The sequence below is a fragment of the Pristis pectinata genome, chromosome 29, assembly GCF_009764475.1.
Source record: "Pristis pectinata isolate sPriPec2 chromosome 29, sPriPec2.1.pri, whole genome shotgun sequence".
Lineage (NCBI taxonomy): Eukaryota > Metazoa > Chordata > Chondrichthyes > Rhinopristiformes > Pristidae > Pristis > Pristis pectinata.
The window spans coordinates 16,059,183-16,076,860 of record NC_067433.1 but is presented as its reverse complement, the minus strand read 5'-3'; the positions used below and the strand labels follow the sequence as shown (position 1 = coordinate 16,076,860).

General features: G+C 45.9%; 1 protein-coding gene across 1 annotated transcript in view; it reads right to left on the bottom strand.

Moving 5' to 3' along the window:
* The window catches only part of bin3 (bridging integrator 3), a 121,297-nt gene extending 116,155 nt beyond the window's left edge, over window positions 1-5,142 (bottom strand). The window contains exon 1 of the mRNA XM_052041176.1: window positions 5,040-5,142. Coding sequence (XP_051897136.1) covers window positions 5,040-5,047 — 8 coding nt within the window. The 5' untranslated portion in view covers window positions 5,048-5,142. The remainder of the gene's footprint in view (window positions 1-5,039) is intronic.
* Between the last annotated feature and the right edge of the window lie 12,536 nt (window positions 5,143-17,678).

Here is a 17,678-nt window from a genome sequence, read left to right as displayed (position 1 = left end):
ATTAGGTGTTGTTGATAGTGAAGAAGGTTATTGTAGACTACAGGGGGATCTTGATTAGTTAGGGAAGTGGGCCGACGACTGATAAATGGATTTCGATACAGATAAATGTGAGGTGATGCATTCTGGAAAGTCAAACCAGCATAGGACTTATATTGTGAATGGTAGGGGACGAGGGAGTGTAATGGAACAGAGGGACCTAGGAGTACAAGCGCATAGTTCGTTGAAAACAGCATCACAGGTAGACAGGGTGGTGAAAAAAGCATTTAGCACGCTGGTCTTTATCAGTCAAGGTATTGAGCACCGGAGCTGGGACATTATATTGCAATTGTATAAGTCGTTGGTGAGACTGCACTTGGAGTACTGTGTACAGTTTTGGTCACCCTGTTATAGGAAAGACGTGGTTAAACTGGAAAGAGCACAGAAAAGATTTATGAGGATGTTGCCAGGACTAGAGGGCCTGAGTTATAGGGAGAGGTTGGCCAGGCTAGGTCCTTCTTCCTTGGAACCTTGGAGAATGAGGGGCAACCTTATAGAAATGTTTAAAATTATGAGAGGCATAGATAAGGTGGATGATAACAGTCTTTTCCCCAGGGTAGGGGAGTCCAAAACTAGGGGGCATAGATTTAGGGTGAGAGGGGAAAGATTTAAAAAGGAGCTGAGGGGCAACTTTTTCCACACAGAGGGTGGTGAGTGTATGGAACGAGCTACCAGAGGAAGTGGCTGAGGCAGATACAACAGTATCATTTAAGAAGCACTTGGATAGGTACATGGGGGGCGGGGCTTAGAGGGATATGGGCCAAACGGAGGAAATTGGGACTAGCTGGGTGGGCACCGTGGTCTGCAGGGACCCATTGGGCCAAAGGGTCTGTATCCGTGATGTCTTGCTCTATGACTCCATAACACGACAGAACCAAGGTCACCCAAATTCAGCAGAACACAGACAATGTTTATACTTGCTCACTTGGAGTCAGAGTTCCAAGTCATCAACTCATCCGCCTGAGGCGTATGAAAGGAGGGCTCACACACTGAACATTCAGAAGACAAAGGTCGTCAACTAACCTGCCCCCCACTTAACAACACTGCCCCTGACTATAAAGATCTATGGCAAGTCTCTGGAACATGAACCACTTCCCACATCTTGGAAGCCAATTCTCAAATAAGGCAAATATCAACAATAACATTCATCATTACTTTCAACGCATCAACAGCACAGACGTTGGTAGGTTGAAGGAAAAGGGTGTTTGAAAATCCGGACCTTAAACCAGACATAAAATTCAGTCATCACTACCCTTCCTATACAAATCTGACACACAGAATATAGATAGCAGGAGCACACCATATCACAAACTACCCACTGCCTGTCACATTAGGCCCTCCTGCCCCATCAGTGGAAGAATCTGCCACCCCCACACTGGCCTCATCAGCAACCTTAAAACCCTCAGAACTGGATGGGTAGCAAGTCATCCTCAAAGCTGATGGACTAGCTAAGAAAAAGGAGATACAGGAAGGAGGTATTACCCTTGGCAGAAGGCTCAAAAACAAAGGACCATCGGTCTGGTGCAAGGATGAGACAGGAGATGAGAAAAAAACATTTTCACCCAAAGGATGGTAGAGTCTGGGACTCTGTCTGAAAGGATGGTGGAAGCAAGAACAATACATACAGTACTTGGATGTGTACTCGAAGAACTACGACCTACTGCAATACAGACCAATTGCCGTAAGGTAGGAATAGGTCAGAGAGCTCTATATTGACTAGCACAGATGTGATGGGCCAAAAGGCTTCCTGTGTTGTAAACTTTGTAAAATACTATGGATTAGAATTAGAAGCCATTCTCTTGTATAACTCACAACAAAGTGTTGACAGGAAAGGCATACATCCCATCCAAAATCTACATTATTAGCTCTATCTTCCTGGGCAGTTCCTCAGGATCAAGGATGACTTACTTACTCTCTGGTTTTGCATTGGCTAGAGGCCAATGTGAGAACAGCAGTCTCTTCTACACACAGAGCAGATGACAAGGCAGGCAGATGGGCAGTTTGTGAGCTGGTCCACCCCAGCTGCTGCACACGTGGAGCCTTTGTGTGCTCCTGTTTCGTGGCCTTGAAGTTCTCAATAACATCCCAATGTCCCTTCTCTACTTTGAGCAGTCATGGCATCCATAAGACAGAGGTCTTCTACCAACTTGGCTGCTAACAATAAAGGGTCACGCTGACGTGGACCCCTCCCCATATCCTGGGGACTATTTCAGCAAAGGCAGACAGAGGAATATTCACCACTGCCTTCGAAGTGCCAGCACAGCCATGTTGATTAAGGAAAATGGTGTTTGAAGATCAAAACCTTAGACCTGACACAAAGCTCATGGTCTGCCCTATCCTTCTGAGACCTGAACTACTGACAACAGGATTTCAAGGTGCCAGAAACAAAATACCATCAGTATTCTAACATTTAATGCATTATTACAGACGGCACTTAAGACATCTAAAGTAGCAAAACAATATGTTTTTCTCTTTCCTCACATATGAGGAAATCCAGTAATTCAGTTAACAAAAGCTACTTGGTGGTACAGCATATTCTGTGCGGTTTAATTTCAATTCAGGCAGAAATAGGACGGTGGTGAACTGTTCAATATGTTTGTTTAGTCCTTGGACAATCTCATCAAACCACCTTCCAAATGAGCAGAGCTATTGAAAGAAAGAAACAATATACAGGCTGCTTCCCACCATATCCCAAGGATGTGGTTGAGGCCAGTACATTATCAATATTTAAAAGGCACTTGAACAGGTACATGGATAGGAAAAGGTTTCGAGTGATATGGACCAAATACATGCTAATGGGACTAGCTTAGATGGGCATCTTGGTTGGCATGGACCAGTTGGGTTGAAGGACCTGTTTCCATGCTGCATGACTCTATGACCCCCTCCTGTCCCCACCCACCAAGATTAAGCAGTCACTTCTCTAACCCCCACCTCAGCTTAACAAGAGCTCACCCCATGGTCTAAGGGGCTGCTCCCTCCTCAAATCCACCAAGATTGAGTGACCACCCCATTCCCCCTATGACTAAGGAACCACCCCACCCTTTTCACTTCCTCTCCCAGAATTAGGGACCTTCTATTACTAGCTATCCCCCTCACCATCACTCCCACCCGCAGCTCAGAGAATGGGATGGCCTTCCCCTCCTCTGGTCTCTGTACTATACCACCCCCACTCTGTAGTAAGGCACTATCCCAACTCTTCCCTCCTAGCTCCCACGTTCTATCCCCCTGCAAAACACAAAACACTCAGCGGGTCAGGCAGCATCTATAGGAGGAAATGGGGCTGTCGATATTTCGGGTCGAGACCATCTGGACCTGCCCACCCCAAACCCAGATTTAGAGACCATACCCTCACCATCATAACCCCTCCCACCCTGTAGTAAGGCACTATCCCTTCCCTCCCCTCCTTCACCCAGGTTCTATTCTCCAATCCACCATCCCATCCCAAATCCAAATATAGGAACCCTCCCCCCAGCATCACCACCTGTCCCACCCTGTAGTAAGAGACTGTCCCTTCTCCTCCCTGCCAGCTCCTCCCCCCACCCAGAGTGGGGCAACACCCCTCCTCTCACTCCCTCCCCTCCTTCCCTCTCCTCTCACTCCCTCCCCCTCCTCCCCTCTCCTCTCACTCCCTCCCCTCTCCTCTCACTCCCTCCCCTCTCCTCTCACTCCCTCCCCTCTCCTCTCACTCCCTCCCCTCTCCCCTTCCCTTCCCTCACTCCCTCCCCTCTCCCCTTCCCTCTCCTCACTCCCTCCCCTCTCCCCTCTCACTCCCTCCCCTCTCCCCTCACTCCCTCCCCTCTCCTCTCACTCCCTCCCCTCTCCTCTCACTCCCTCCCCTCTCCTCTCACTCCCTCCCCTCTCCTCTCACTCCCTCCCCTCTCCTCTCACTCCCTCCCCTCTCCTCTCACTCCCTCCCCTCTCCTCTCACTCCCTCCCCTCTCCCCTCACTCCCTCCCCTCTCCTCACTCCCTCCCCTCTCCCCTTCCCTCTCCTCACTCCCTCCCCTCTCCCCTTCCCTCTCCTCTCCCCTTCCCTCTCCTCACTCCCTCCCCTCTCCCCTTCCCTTCCCTCTCCTCACTCCCTCCCCTCTCCCCTTCCCTTCCCTCTCCCCTTCCCTTCCCTCTCCTCACTCCCTCCCCTCCAATTCCCTTCCCTCTCCTCACTCCCTCCCCTTCCCTCTCCTCACTCCCTCCCCTTCCCTCTCCTCACTCCCTCCCCTTCCCTCTCCTCACTCCCTCCCCTCTCCCTCTCCTCACTCCCTCCCCTCTCCCTCTCCTCACTCCCTCCCCTCTCCCTCTCCTCACTCCCTCCCCTTCCCTCTCCTCACTCCCTCCCCTCTCCCCTTCCCTTCCCTCTCCTCACTCCCTCCCCCTCCTTCCCTCTCCTCTCACTCCCTCCCCCCTCCTTCCCTCTCCTCTCACTCCCTCCCCCCCTTCCCTCTCCTCTCACTCCCTCCCCCCTTCCCTCTCCCCTCACTCCCTCCCCCTTCCCTCTCCCCTCACTCCCTCCCCCTCTCCCCTTCCCTCCCCCTCTCCCCTTCCCTCCCCCTCTCCCCTTCCCTCCCCTCTCCCCTTCCCTCCCCTCTCTCCCCTTCCCCTCCCTCCTCCTCTCCCCTTCCCTCCCCTCTCTCCTCCTCTCCCCTTCCCTCCCCTCTCTCCCCCTCTCCCCTTCCCTCCCCTCTCTCCCCCTCTCCCCTTCCCTCCCCCTCTCCCCTTCCCTCCCCTCTCTCCTCTTCCCCTCCCTCCTCTCCTCCCCTCCCTTCTCTCCCCTCCCTCCTTCCTCCTCTCCTCCCTCCCCCTCTCCTCCCTCCCCCTCTCCTCCCTCCCCATCCCTCCTTCCTTCCCTCCCTCCCTCCCCATCCCTTCTCCCTCCCCTCCCTCCCCTCACCACCCGCACAGAATTTGATGGGCGGTGACAGAGTGTGATTCACCCCCTCCCCGGGCCTTGCCGGAGGGCGGCCTCCCCCGACCGGGGGCGAGGACGGTTCCCCCCGGCCCACTCACCAGCTCATTCTGCCGCCGCCCCGACTCCCCGACCGACCGTCGCCGTCACCGCGTCACCGGCGGCCGCGAGGTCAGAGGGCACGGGTTCACCGGCGATGACGTCGAAGCCCTGCCTGCGAGGGTAGGCGCTTGGTGCACAGCAAGAGCCAACGGCCCTGGCGCCGGCTTCAGAGCCGCAGCTCCGGGCACCTCGGCAGCTGAAGAACAGTAGTAAAAAAAGCAAAGGTAGTTTGTACAAAAGTATGTTGTGTTTCTGCAGCGTGTGATCCGGAGCGCGCTGCTCGGAGGGAGCTTTGCAAAGGGAATGGGATCAACACTGGGAGAGGAGGGGAGAGGAAGGGCTGAATGGGCGGCTGGGTGGACGGGGGAAGGACGGGTTTGCATTTCCACAGGAGACTTCACGCCCTCTGGGTGAGACTGCACATCCCAGACGTGCTTTTCGAAGCAGTAGAAGCTGCAGCCAAATTGCGCACAGTAAGATCCCATAATGGCAGTGTGATAATCGGGTAGAAGACACAGGAGCCTGAGGGCACGTACCACCAGGCTCAAGGACGGCTTCTACCCCACGGTGATAAGACTATTGAACGGTTCCCTTATGCGATGAGATGGACTCTGACCTCACGATCTACCTTGTTGTGACCTTGCACCTTATTGCACTGCACTTTCTCTGTAGCTGTCACACTTTACTCTGTATTGTTATTGTTTTTACCTGTACTACATCAATGCACTCTGTACTAACTCAATGTAACTGCACCGTGTAATGAATTGATCTGTGCAAACGGTATGCAAGACAAGTTTTTCACTATACCTCGGTACAAGTGGTAATAATAAACCAATAGATGCTGCAGCCAAATTGCGCACAGTAAGATCCCATAAAGGCAGTGTCATAATGAAGGCACAACCTGTGCACCACTCTAAAGGACGTGCATCATACATTCTGTTGAGAGACACCAAATAGGAGCTGCCAATATATGCCATTTGGGGTAATAAAGACAGAAATCTAGAATTGCAGGAAACATGTGACACTAAAAGAAGTAATTCAGCCCAATTTATCTTTAGGTGTTGAAGACCTAATCCCATCTCCCAGCACTTGATCTGCAGCCCTGTAAGTCACAGGATCTTGGAAATGGGGCCAATCAGAGTCTTCAAAAGGGAGCAAGTAGCAAAACGCTGGACAAACTCAGTGGGTCAGGCTGTATCTGTAGAGGGAGAGTCGATAGTTTGGGTCAAGACCCTTCATCTGGAGTGATCTTTTGCTCCAGATTCCAGCATCTGCAGTCTCTTGTGTCTCTATTCAAAGGGGAACTGGATGATTAATTGAAGGAGAATATTTCGTAAGGCTGTGGGAAAACTAAAGGATAGTGGAAGTGGAAACACAAGAGGCTGCAGAGACAGGAACCTGGAGACACAAACAATCTGCTGGAGGAACTCGGCAGGTCAAGCAGCATCTGGGGGGGGGGGGCTGCGCGGGTGGAAGGAATTGTTGATGTTTTAAGTTAAAGTTGAGTTTATTGTCATGTGCGCAAGTATGGTGTGGTACAGGTACAATGAAAACCTTGCAGCAACATCACAGGCAACACAGAATATAAATTATACACAAGTTATACAAAACAGTGAAGAGTGAGAAAAAAGACTGTGCAGAACCAAGACCTTAGGGCAAAAAAAAGATAGAATCAGATGATCAGTCAATCCACAGTAGTGCAAGAGGTGATCTGTAGTGTTCCATTGCCAAGCTGGGGTTAGTGTTGCGCAGGTTGGTTTGAGAACCTGATGATCGTAGGAAAGTAGCTGTTCCTGAACCTGGTGGTGTGGGACTTCAGGCTTCTGTAGTGGAAGTGACAGAATAGCTCTACTCAGAGCTGGCATAGAGCCAGTAGGCTATATGGCAGTTTTGTGTGCCATAACATTTCTGTTTCTTTTGTATAGCTCAAAGTGAATATGGTTGCTCATCTCCAGTATTGGGGGCTGGAGTCCAGAAATAAAAGATAAGATGCTAGGATGCTGCTGCAATCAATAACCCAGGGAAAAATAACAGGGGGCATTGAAATAAATGATTTTTAGGGTAGTTTAATTTATTTTTTTACTTCCTTTAATAAAGTCTGATCTATTATCTACTAAAAGAATGGAGATGGGAATAAATTCTTTTGACCACAAGCCAACATTCATCCAATTTGGATTTGCTTTCCAATCAACATGACAACTGCAAAGTTGGATACGTTGGTTAATCAATGGCAGAATTGAGAGTGCTAGGTGGTTAGAAGTGATGTGATGAATCCTTCAGGAATATAATGAATGAAAGTTGGCAACCCTAAAACATAGAATTATTTTTTACCCCACAGAATCATGGAGCTTTGCAGCAGAGTACATGTCTATTCAGCCCATTGTATTTAAGTCTGAATGAAGAAAATTAACCAACCTCATCCCATCATCTGATGCTTGCTGTTTAAGGATACATCATTTCAGACTTTCATCTCTATACATTTTAAAATGTGACGTGGGCTCCTACTTCCATTGCCTCTACAAACAATGAACTTTGGGCCCTTCAATTTCCCTGTAGTCCTTCTGTGAATTAATTCAACAGTATGGCCTGCAACCATGAGCCTCCATGTAAACAGTACAGTAAAACTCTATCAATCCAGCACCAAGTGCAGGAACCGAGGCTAGGGCAAGCAGAAAGGAGCATAGGAACTGGAGCTCCGGTGAATCAGAAGGGAATGTGGGAACTTGGGACCTGGTGAGTGGAGGGAAGCACAGCGACAGGGGCCCCGATGAGTGGAAGAGAGCACAGGGTTCAGCACCCAGTGAGTCAGATGCCAAATTATCAGGATTTCAGAATCAGGTTTATTATCAATGACGTATGTCGTGAAATTTGTTGCTTTGTGGCAGCAGTACAGTGCACGACATAAAAATTACTACAAGTTACAAAAATAAATAAAGAGTGCAAAAGAGGAATAATGAGGTAGTGTTCATAGACCATTCAGAAATCTGACGGTGGAGGGGAAGGAGCTGTTCCTGAAACGTTGAGTATGGCTCCTGTACCTCCTCCCCAATGGTAGTAACGTGAAGAGGGCATGTCCCAAATGATGAGGGTCGTTAATGATAGATGCCACCTTCTTGAGGCACTGCCTCGAAGATGTCCTTGATAGCCCGGAGGGTTGTGCCCATGATGGAGCTGGCTGAGTCTACAACCCTCTGCAGCCTCTTTCGATCCTGCACACTGGAGCCTCCATACCAGGTGGTGATGCAACCAGTCAGAATGCTCTCCGCCATACATCTGTAGAAATTTGCAGGAATCTGCAAATCTCCTCAAAGTCCTAATGAAGTAGAGCCACTGATGTGCCTTCTAGATAGCAGATTAATCAGAGTTTTACTGTATACAAGAAGCCTTAACTATTCTATCCAGTCTCTTCATAATTTTACACTCCTCAGATAAGTCTTCTCTCGGCCTCTTTTGTTCCAAAGAAAACAAAGCCCCTGTGGTTGTGGAATTTTGTAGGACATTCCTGCTCATCTGGTACTGGATCAGAGATGTGGTTGCATCTAATGTACTTTCTCCAGCAGGACTTTCTGACAACCTCCCTTCAAAAATGGTGCATTATTAAAATTATAAAGATGTCAAGGCTAGAGAACGTCAATTATGAGGGGTATTTGGCCACAATGGCTTCGTTTTCTTTGGAACAAAGGAGGCCAAGAGAAGATTTAACTAAGGAGTTTAAAATTATGAGGAGACTGGATAGAATAGTGAAGGCTTCTTATATGCATTAAAACTCCAACAATCTGCTATCTGGAAGGCATCTGTGGAAAGAGAAACAATTAACATTTCTGGTCTAACATCCATCAGAACTGGGAAAGATAAAAGAGATAATTTTAAAATGCAGAGAAGATGAAAGGAAAGGATAGGACAAAGGGAATATCTGTGATAGATTGAGACAAGGTTAAATGGGTTAATGAGGCAGTTAGATGGTAATCATGCATCTTTGCCAGTGTTTTGTGTTGCTAGTAGCAGAGCTATGAGACATGCCCAGCCCCTCAGGATGTACCATTGGAGAGAGAAGAGCTTAGCCAAAAATCACAGTTGCAGGCACACTCCCAGCAAAAGTGCCCTGGTAGTAGCACTCTCCCAGAGAGATAACAAAAATGCCACCACATTCATCGATTGTGTAGATGCTGACGCATTCAGAGAGGCGATGCCAAATGACACTTCCAGAACCAGATCACAAATAGTAGACTCCCAAAAGATAATGCACAAACACCAGCACACTCCAAGGAAGGGGGAGCTCAAGTACAATCACAGAGTGCAAACACTGGAACAGTCAAAGGAAAGGTGCTCAAATTTCTGGCACACTCAGAAAGAGCCCACAAATACTGACACACTCCCTGTGAAAGAAAATACCGGCACATACTCAGGAAGCGTGCAAAAATGCTGACGCTTTCAAAGAGAATGCACAAACGCTGGCACACACCCAGACAGCTACCGCAAATACTGACACAATCCCAGATAGAGACCACAATTACTGGCACATTACTGGAGAGACCACAATTACTGGCACATTACTGGAGAGACCACAAATACTGGCACACTCCCAGAGAGACTGTAAATGTAGATGCACTTCCAGGGAGGGTACAGGTATCAACGCGCTCAATGGGTGTGCGTGAATACTGAAACACTCCCAGAGAGTGTGTGTTAAAACTGAAACGCTCCCAAGACAATACACATATACTGACCCACTCCAGGAGAGAGAGTGTGCAAATATTAACAACTCCTACAGTGATCCCATAAATACTGGCACACTCCCAGGAATAGACCACAAATATTCACACACACACAATGGAAGGACTGCAAATACTGACACACCCAGAGGGAGATTGCAAACACTGATATATCCCAGAGCACGTTTACAAATAGTAACACACTCCTGCAAGGTGGACAGAAGTACTGATGTACCCTAGAGAATGGGCAAATACTGGCACACTCCCAGAAAGGTGGCACAAATGCTGGCAAACTCCCAAAGTGCTCAAATGCTGACACATTTCCAAAGAAAGTGCCCAAATACTAATGCACACCCTGAGACAGTGTGCGAACACTCTTGGAAAAAGCCCACAGAGACTAGCACACTCGTAGAGAGAAACCACAAATACCATTGTATTCCTGTGCAGACCATGTAAACGTAGACAAACTGCCAGGAAGAATTCACAGATACTGACACACTCCCAGAGGGTGTGCACAAATGCTAACAAATTCCAAGAGAGTGTGCATAAATCTCACACACACCCAGAGGGTGTGGAAAAAATACTGACACATTCCCAGAGGGTGCCCATAAATGCTGACATTCTCGTAGTGTTTGTGCATAAATACTGACATACCTTAAGGATGTGAGAATGCTAATACAATTTCAAACTTAAATGCAAGTGCTTACACAGTCCCAGAGGGTGTGTGCAACTGCTGGCACACCTCCAGAGACAGCGTGCAACAACTGATATGTTCCAGGTAACTTCCAATCACCAGTACTTTTTTAACTGAGAAACTGAAAATACACACGCCTGGAGGTGTGTAGCCATAAAGCTGTGTTCTCTGCATTATGCAATTAAAATGTAAAGGACACAAGCACGCAAGAAGCAGGAATAGGACATTCTTCTCTCCTCTTCCATCGGGTAGAAGATACAGGAGCCTGAAGACACGTACCACCAGACTTAGGACAGCTTCTACCCCACTGTGATAAGGCTATTGAACAGTTCCCTTATACAATGAGATGGACTATGGCCTCATGATCTACCTTGTTGTGACCTCGCACCTTATTGCACTGCACTTTCTCTGTAGCTGTGACACTTTACTCTGTACTGTTATTGTTTTTACCTGTACTACATCAATGCACTCTGTACTGATTCAATGTAACTGCACTGTGTAATGAATTGACCTGTACGATCGGTTTGTAAGACAAGCTTTTCACTGTACCTCAGTACAAGTGACAATAATAAACCAATACCAATGCAAAGTCTGCTATTCAATAAGATCACGACAGATCTTTTACTTCAGTGCTACTTTCCTGCACTAACCCATATCCCTTAATTTTGTTAGTGTCCAAAATCTATCAATCTCTTCTTGAGTATAAACAGTGACTGAACCTCTACAGTCCTCTTGGAGAGATGACATCAAAGATTCACTATATTCTGTGGAAGGAGTTACTTCTCATCTCTGTCCAGAACAGCCAAACCTTTTTTCTAAACTCTAGTGTGCAAACCCAGTCCCTTAATCATTCCTTACAGGACAATCACCTCCCCCTTCCTTCTCCATCTCAAGAATCAATCTGTTAAACCTTGGTGGAAGGATGTATCTTTTTCAGATATATCCTTCTTTAGGTAAAAACCAGATTCATGCACAATACTCCAGGTATAGTCTCAACAGAGACCTATAATTTCAATAGGTCAGCTTTACTGGCAGTAAAGGCAAACGTACAATTGACCTTCCCAATTGCTTGCTTCACTTGAATGTTGGCTTTCAGTGATTTGTGTACAAGGACACCCAAGTCACTTGGTAAAATATTATGTTTTTCTATTTTTTCCCCACCAAAATGGATGACAACGTTTCTTGCAATATATACTCCCAAGATTAAATCCAATACTGCTCCTTCACTAGTAGGGCTCATCTACACAATGACTCAAAAGGTTCTCCTGGATACACTTTAAAAATTCAGTCTCTAGGGCTTTCAAACCAAGATGATCCCAACTAATGTTGGGGAAGTTGAAATACTCCATTACTGTAACCCCATTGCTCTTACACCACTTTGTGATTTGCCTATATATCTGTTCCTCTATCTATTGAGAGGCCTGCAATATACCCCCAGAAAAATAATCACCTTTTTATTTCCAAGTTCTACCCATATGGCTTCTTTCGAAGAACCTTCCTGGACATTGTTTGCAATGATGGTCTCCTTAATCAGTAGTGCAATTCTCCCTCATCTTTTATTTCCTCCCATATCAGCCTGAAGCTTCTATTCCTTAGAATGTTGCATGACCAGTCCTACCCATCTTGCAAACACATCTCTGTGATAGTAACAATATCTTATTTTTATGTTCTGTTCATCTACCTTAACAGTGATGATCCTTGCATGGAAATAGTTCAAGTTTAGCAGTCCAGCCCTCCCATAAGCCCTTACATACACACGTCTGTCCTACTCACTGGACTGACTTAGATTTTCTGTATTTGATTCTACCTCCCCCCAACTGTACTCCTACTGTGTTCCATACTCCTGCTAAAATGGTTTAAACCCTCTCCAACAGCACAAGCAAAACCTCTCTGCAAGGATGTTGGTCCTATTCCAGTTCAAGTCCAACCCCCTACAGCTTGTACAGGTCCCACCTCCCCCAGAAGCAGTCCCAATAATCCAAAAATCTGAAATCTTCCCTCCTACACCATTCCTTATTATTCTGACCTATCCTCTTATGCATATACTCACTAGTACATGGCCCCAGAAGTAATCCAGAGATTATAATCTTAGTTGTTTTTCTCTTTGATATATGACTTAACTCTCTAAATGTGTGTTGTAGGTCCTCATCCACTTTTATACCATGTTGCTCATACTGATGTGGACCATGACCTCAATCTGTATATCCTTCCCTTTTAGAATACCCCAGTTTCTCTGAAACACCCATTACCCTGGCACCAGGGAGGCAGCAAACCATTTGAGTATGTTGTTTGCAGCCACTGAAACACACGTCTGCTTCCTTACATTCAAGTCCTCTATCACTAAAGCTCACCTAGTCTTTTTCCCTCCCTCCTGTGCACAGAGCCAGCCATGTTGCCACAAACTTGGCTAATGCTACTTTCCCCTGGGAGGCCAACTCTACACCCCCCATCAATATCTAACATAGCATATCTGTTTGAGGGGGATGGCCACAGGGGTCTCCTGCAATACCTGCCTGCACCTACTGCTCTGCCTAGTTGTGACCCATCACTTTTCTGCCTGTGCAGCCATTTTTTGTCATGTGACAAGCTCACTAAATACTATGCACAATGTTCTCAGCATCACAGATGTTTCAAAGTGAATCTATCCACAACTCAAGCTGCACAATTCTGTCAGTCAGGAGCTGGACACACCTCCTGCACACATGGTCACCAAGGCCAACTTGTCCTGCAATGGATGACCCTTGAATTGTCCTAATACTCTAAATTAAGAGAGTAACTGATTACACAAGAGGATTTATTCCACTCTGTGCACAACTATTGCAATCTGACTTCCCAACCTTTACTTGAAGAATCAAAGCAACAAAAAATTGACTGTCAACCTGTTGCTACTCACAGTAACCAACCTCATCAAAGCTCCTACTTTGAGACAACTGCACTGAGATTCACTCTACAAAACCACACTGTGGTTTCTCTGCCTCCCTTTTAACCCACTCAAGCAGATCTCGTCCAGTCCAGTCAGCTGAACTTCATTGACTTCCAATGAAAAGGTCACAGTTACAAATACAAAGCAAGGCCCCACTTAAGATACCTTGTATACCTGAAGGGTAACCAGCCTGAAAGGGATGTTAAAGATGGTATGTAAATGTGAGACGTTCTTTTCAAATTTTCAATAATCACATTAAGTATATGTAAGTAATATAAGTCAATCAGATTTTTTGTGGTGTAGTGAATAATGCAAGGAGGCAGTAAATTATGATTTTCAATTCTGTTTCTCTTTTGATCTTCATTCATAAACTTTTTATTTCTAACTCTTACCCTCACTATCACAGCATTAAATTTGATGAGTGATATTGATTACATGGTGGTCTACAGCAGGATGAGCTATCGTTCTTAATTCTGCATGCATTTATATTGAAATGGAGACACAAGCAAAGAATATAATTTAAATGCCCATAAATGAATTTATTAAAGAATCATGAGGAGAGCAGTTTGAGATATAAAATGACAAACAATGTTCCAAAAATGCCCCAGAAATCACTTTAGGAAAGAAGTTTGTATATCACCAGTCTTTGGAGTAATGTCAAGGCTATGAAGGTTGTTTTTGAATATGCTTACTGACAAAGACTAATGATACTTCCTGTTGCAAGCAACAGCAGTCAAACCAGATTTGTATTATATGTTGGGAGGTGCTATCTGTGTGCAACAGTGCCCACATTTCACAATCATTTCATTATACGTAATATGTTTTGAATTGTCCCAAGGATGTGAAAAGTACTTGAAAAATACAAGTCTCATTTACCTTTTTTTTCATGAAAGTTGAACTTTGATAAGGGAGGAGTTTTATTCATGCCGTCAGGAATTGCTGCAAGAAGAGGTTGGAGTCCCTGCAGTGCTGATAACTGTGGCTCAATGGGTAGATGTCAGATGGTTGTCAGAGAATTAAGCACAAAACCTAGACTGACTTCCTTGGTGATGGCCTGGAAGAGTGTCAGAGGTCTTTTAGCTGAGGCACCGGATTGGTACCCAGTCTGCCCTCTAAAGGATCCCATGACATTCACACAAAGACATGCACAGTGCTTTCCACAGTGATCCAGTCAACATTTATCTTTCAACCAACATAACAAAGACTAGCAAGTTTTGTCACTTAACAAACAACGGTCCCACAAACCTTGCTGTATCCAAATTATTCCATTTCCTGCTTTACAACATTTCAAAACCTTAATTGAATATAAAATGCTTGGAGATAGCCAAAGGTTATGAAAACACCAACAAAAGAAATGCGTGTTCATTATTTTAAGATACATTTTGCTTCAACAGTGTTGAGTTGCAGTGTTGGAGGAGGCCATTTAGCCCAAGCGGCCTTTGCTAGTATTTAGTCCTCAATCTCCTGCCAGCATCCTATCTACACTGTCAGCAGGTCCTTCCAATCCTTCCTCATGAACTTCCCTTGAATCCCCTTGAATTCATCATTGCTATTCACTTCGGCCTCTCCCTGTGTAATCAATCTCCAAACTTGTCACACTCCCTAGTTTCTCTGGAATTCCCTGTTGGATTTATTAATGATTCTCCTACATATCTACCTCCAGATTTACTCTGCCACAGGCGGAAACATGCCTCCCACTACATTATCGGAACATCCTCTATCAGCTCATCCTTCAGCTATCTCTTTTCCAGAGATTGTGCAAGAGAGTTTAATACTTGCGGACACCCCAAGATGTTTTCCTTCAATGCTAAATGAAAGATAAATGAAAGATAAATGAACAGTTGGCACAAGATGGTAGCTGAAATCGGCTGTGGTTTATGACAGTCTTGTGCTATACATGCCTGAACTGGGATCTGGTCTGAGGTCTTGCCAGAAAGCAGGTCGGAGTGCATTACCGAAACAGGTCACTCCAGTAATGTGGTAAGGCTGTTAGAGGGTGGGACTCGGAAGATGCACCTTAGTACAGGACTGAATCATTCTAGTCTGCCACTTAAAAAAAACAATGATGCTGGAACCAACCAGAAAGAGAAACATAAATAGGCTCCAGCTTTTCTAAAGAAAGAATTCCATTTCTCCTGCTGCTTTCACAAGCAGGATATAAAGTTGAGTCACTGTTGTAGTGCAGGAAATGCACTTTTCACACAGCAAGATCCCACAAAGCCCCGTGAGAGTGATTTCATGAACTGATTTATTGTATCATTGATGAGTGATAAATGTCACCCACTAGATCACGTTCAACCACCTGTACCACATGCTCCTTTCATAAAATGTCTAAATCATCTTATACGTATCTGGATATATGACTCTGCCAACCACCCCCACACCCTCCCTACTCACCCATCTCTTGCAAAGTGTCTGGAGAACAAGTGTGAACTTGTTGGAGTCTTTAAATTAATACTCTTATTGTACACAAGTCACGCTTGCATACATCCAGAGTTAAGAGCCATGTTATCAGGAGATAATCCTTAACATGTCTAGCCACCAGTTGGCTTGCTGCATTGACTGAAATGCAGAGGACTAGCACAGAAGGAATGTTGGTAAGCTACCGGTACAGACCTACAGAACTCACCACCTGCAGACAAGTGGACATTGAAAGGGTGGAACATCTCTTGGTTCCACAGCAGAATTGCTATGCTGCCCTTGCAAATCAGTGCGCAAGCAGACAATGCACCTGCGCTCCCGGAAACCTGCAAGCCTTGGAACACCTAGCGATCACTCTGCCTATGTCACTATCCCAAAAGGGAATCAAATGAAATTATTTGTCTTTGAAGAGTGAACCTTAGCGACCTCCCAGAAGTGTCCTGAAAGTTGCAAGTTGTTCCTTATGCATCCAGCACTAGCCTGGAAGGAACCAATGTAGAAAAGTTCACAGCCACAATCACCTTCTCAGTGCAGTCCTTGCTCTGCTCTGAGGATATTTTTATTTTCTTATTTGATCTGGGCATCAGCAATAAGATCAGCATTTAATGCCCATCTGTAATTGCCCCAAGAAAATGGTGGAGAGTCAGTATCTTAAACTCCCGCAGTTGCAAACAGAGTCATTGTGGTTTGGGCCAACAGAGCAGATTGCTGGGTCATTTTGGAGGCCAGTTAAGGGTCAACCAAATAGGTGGCTATAGATCCTCAAATAGATCAGGCTGGATACGGATGGCAAACTTCCTTCCCTTAAGGAGATGAGTGAATCAGATTGGTTTTTATGACAATCTATTAGTTCCATGGCCACCATTACTAATACCAGCTTTTTAGTTACTCAGTAGTGGACTTGAAACAATGCTTTTGGATTATTAATCCAAGTCTTAAGAATTATTGGTCCAGTAACTTTTCCATAATATTACCATTCCATTGAGTCATAGATAGAGTCAGGGAGGAATACAGCACAGAAACGGGTCCTTCAGCCCGTCAAGTCTGCACTGACCATCAATGACCCATTTACACTCATCCTGCAATAATCCCACGTTTAATCTCCCCACATTCTCATCAACTCCCCCCATATTCTACCGCTCATCTAAACATTGGGTGAAACTTACATTGGCCAATTTTCTACAAACCTGCACATCTTTGGTTTTTCCTTTGGTTGCCAAAGGAAACCAAAGGAAACCCGCATGTTCAAAGCAAGAACTTGCAAATTCCACAGACACAGCACCCGAGGTCAGGATTGAGCCCAGGTCACTGACACTGTGAGGCAATGGCTCTACCAGCCACACCACTGTGCTGCCCAGAACTTTGGACCTTTAGCAGTTGGCAGTTCTCAGTGAGAACCTCTTGAGTAAAGTGCTGGTTTTTCAAACTTTGGTCTTGGCCAGGGTTCAGGTTGCATATTTGCTTCCTGAAAGTTCTGGATCTCCTGCTCAGTGGTCTTTTTTTTCTCCTCCCATCCAACCACCCAGTTACACCACCCACCTTCCCTGCCAAGCTCTTCCTCCCTCCTTTAGCAACTGGACTTGCTCTCATTTGTCACTGTTCATTCACCCAGACATGTTCGATTCTCTGCCCTAGAGAACTAAGTATCCTCAGTCATCAACTACATTCAAGGTTGAGATCAATGGAGTTTAGTGCACAGAAATACTGACTAATGAGAAAATGGAGTTAGGTTGTATGATCGGCCATAATGTTACTGAATGACAGAACAGGTTTGAGGTACTTGTGGGCTTATTCCTGTCCTAAATTCCCATGTTCTTGCCTTCCAAGAGGAAGGCCTAATAATGCAACCAACTGGTTTGTACAAAAGCTGTATCAGCAACAGCTATGGCAG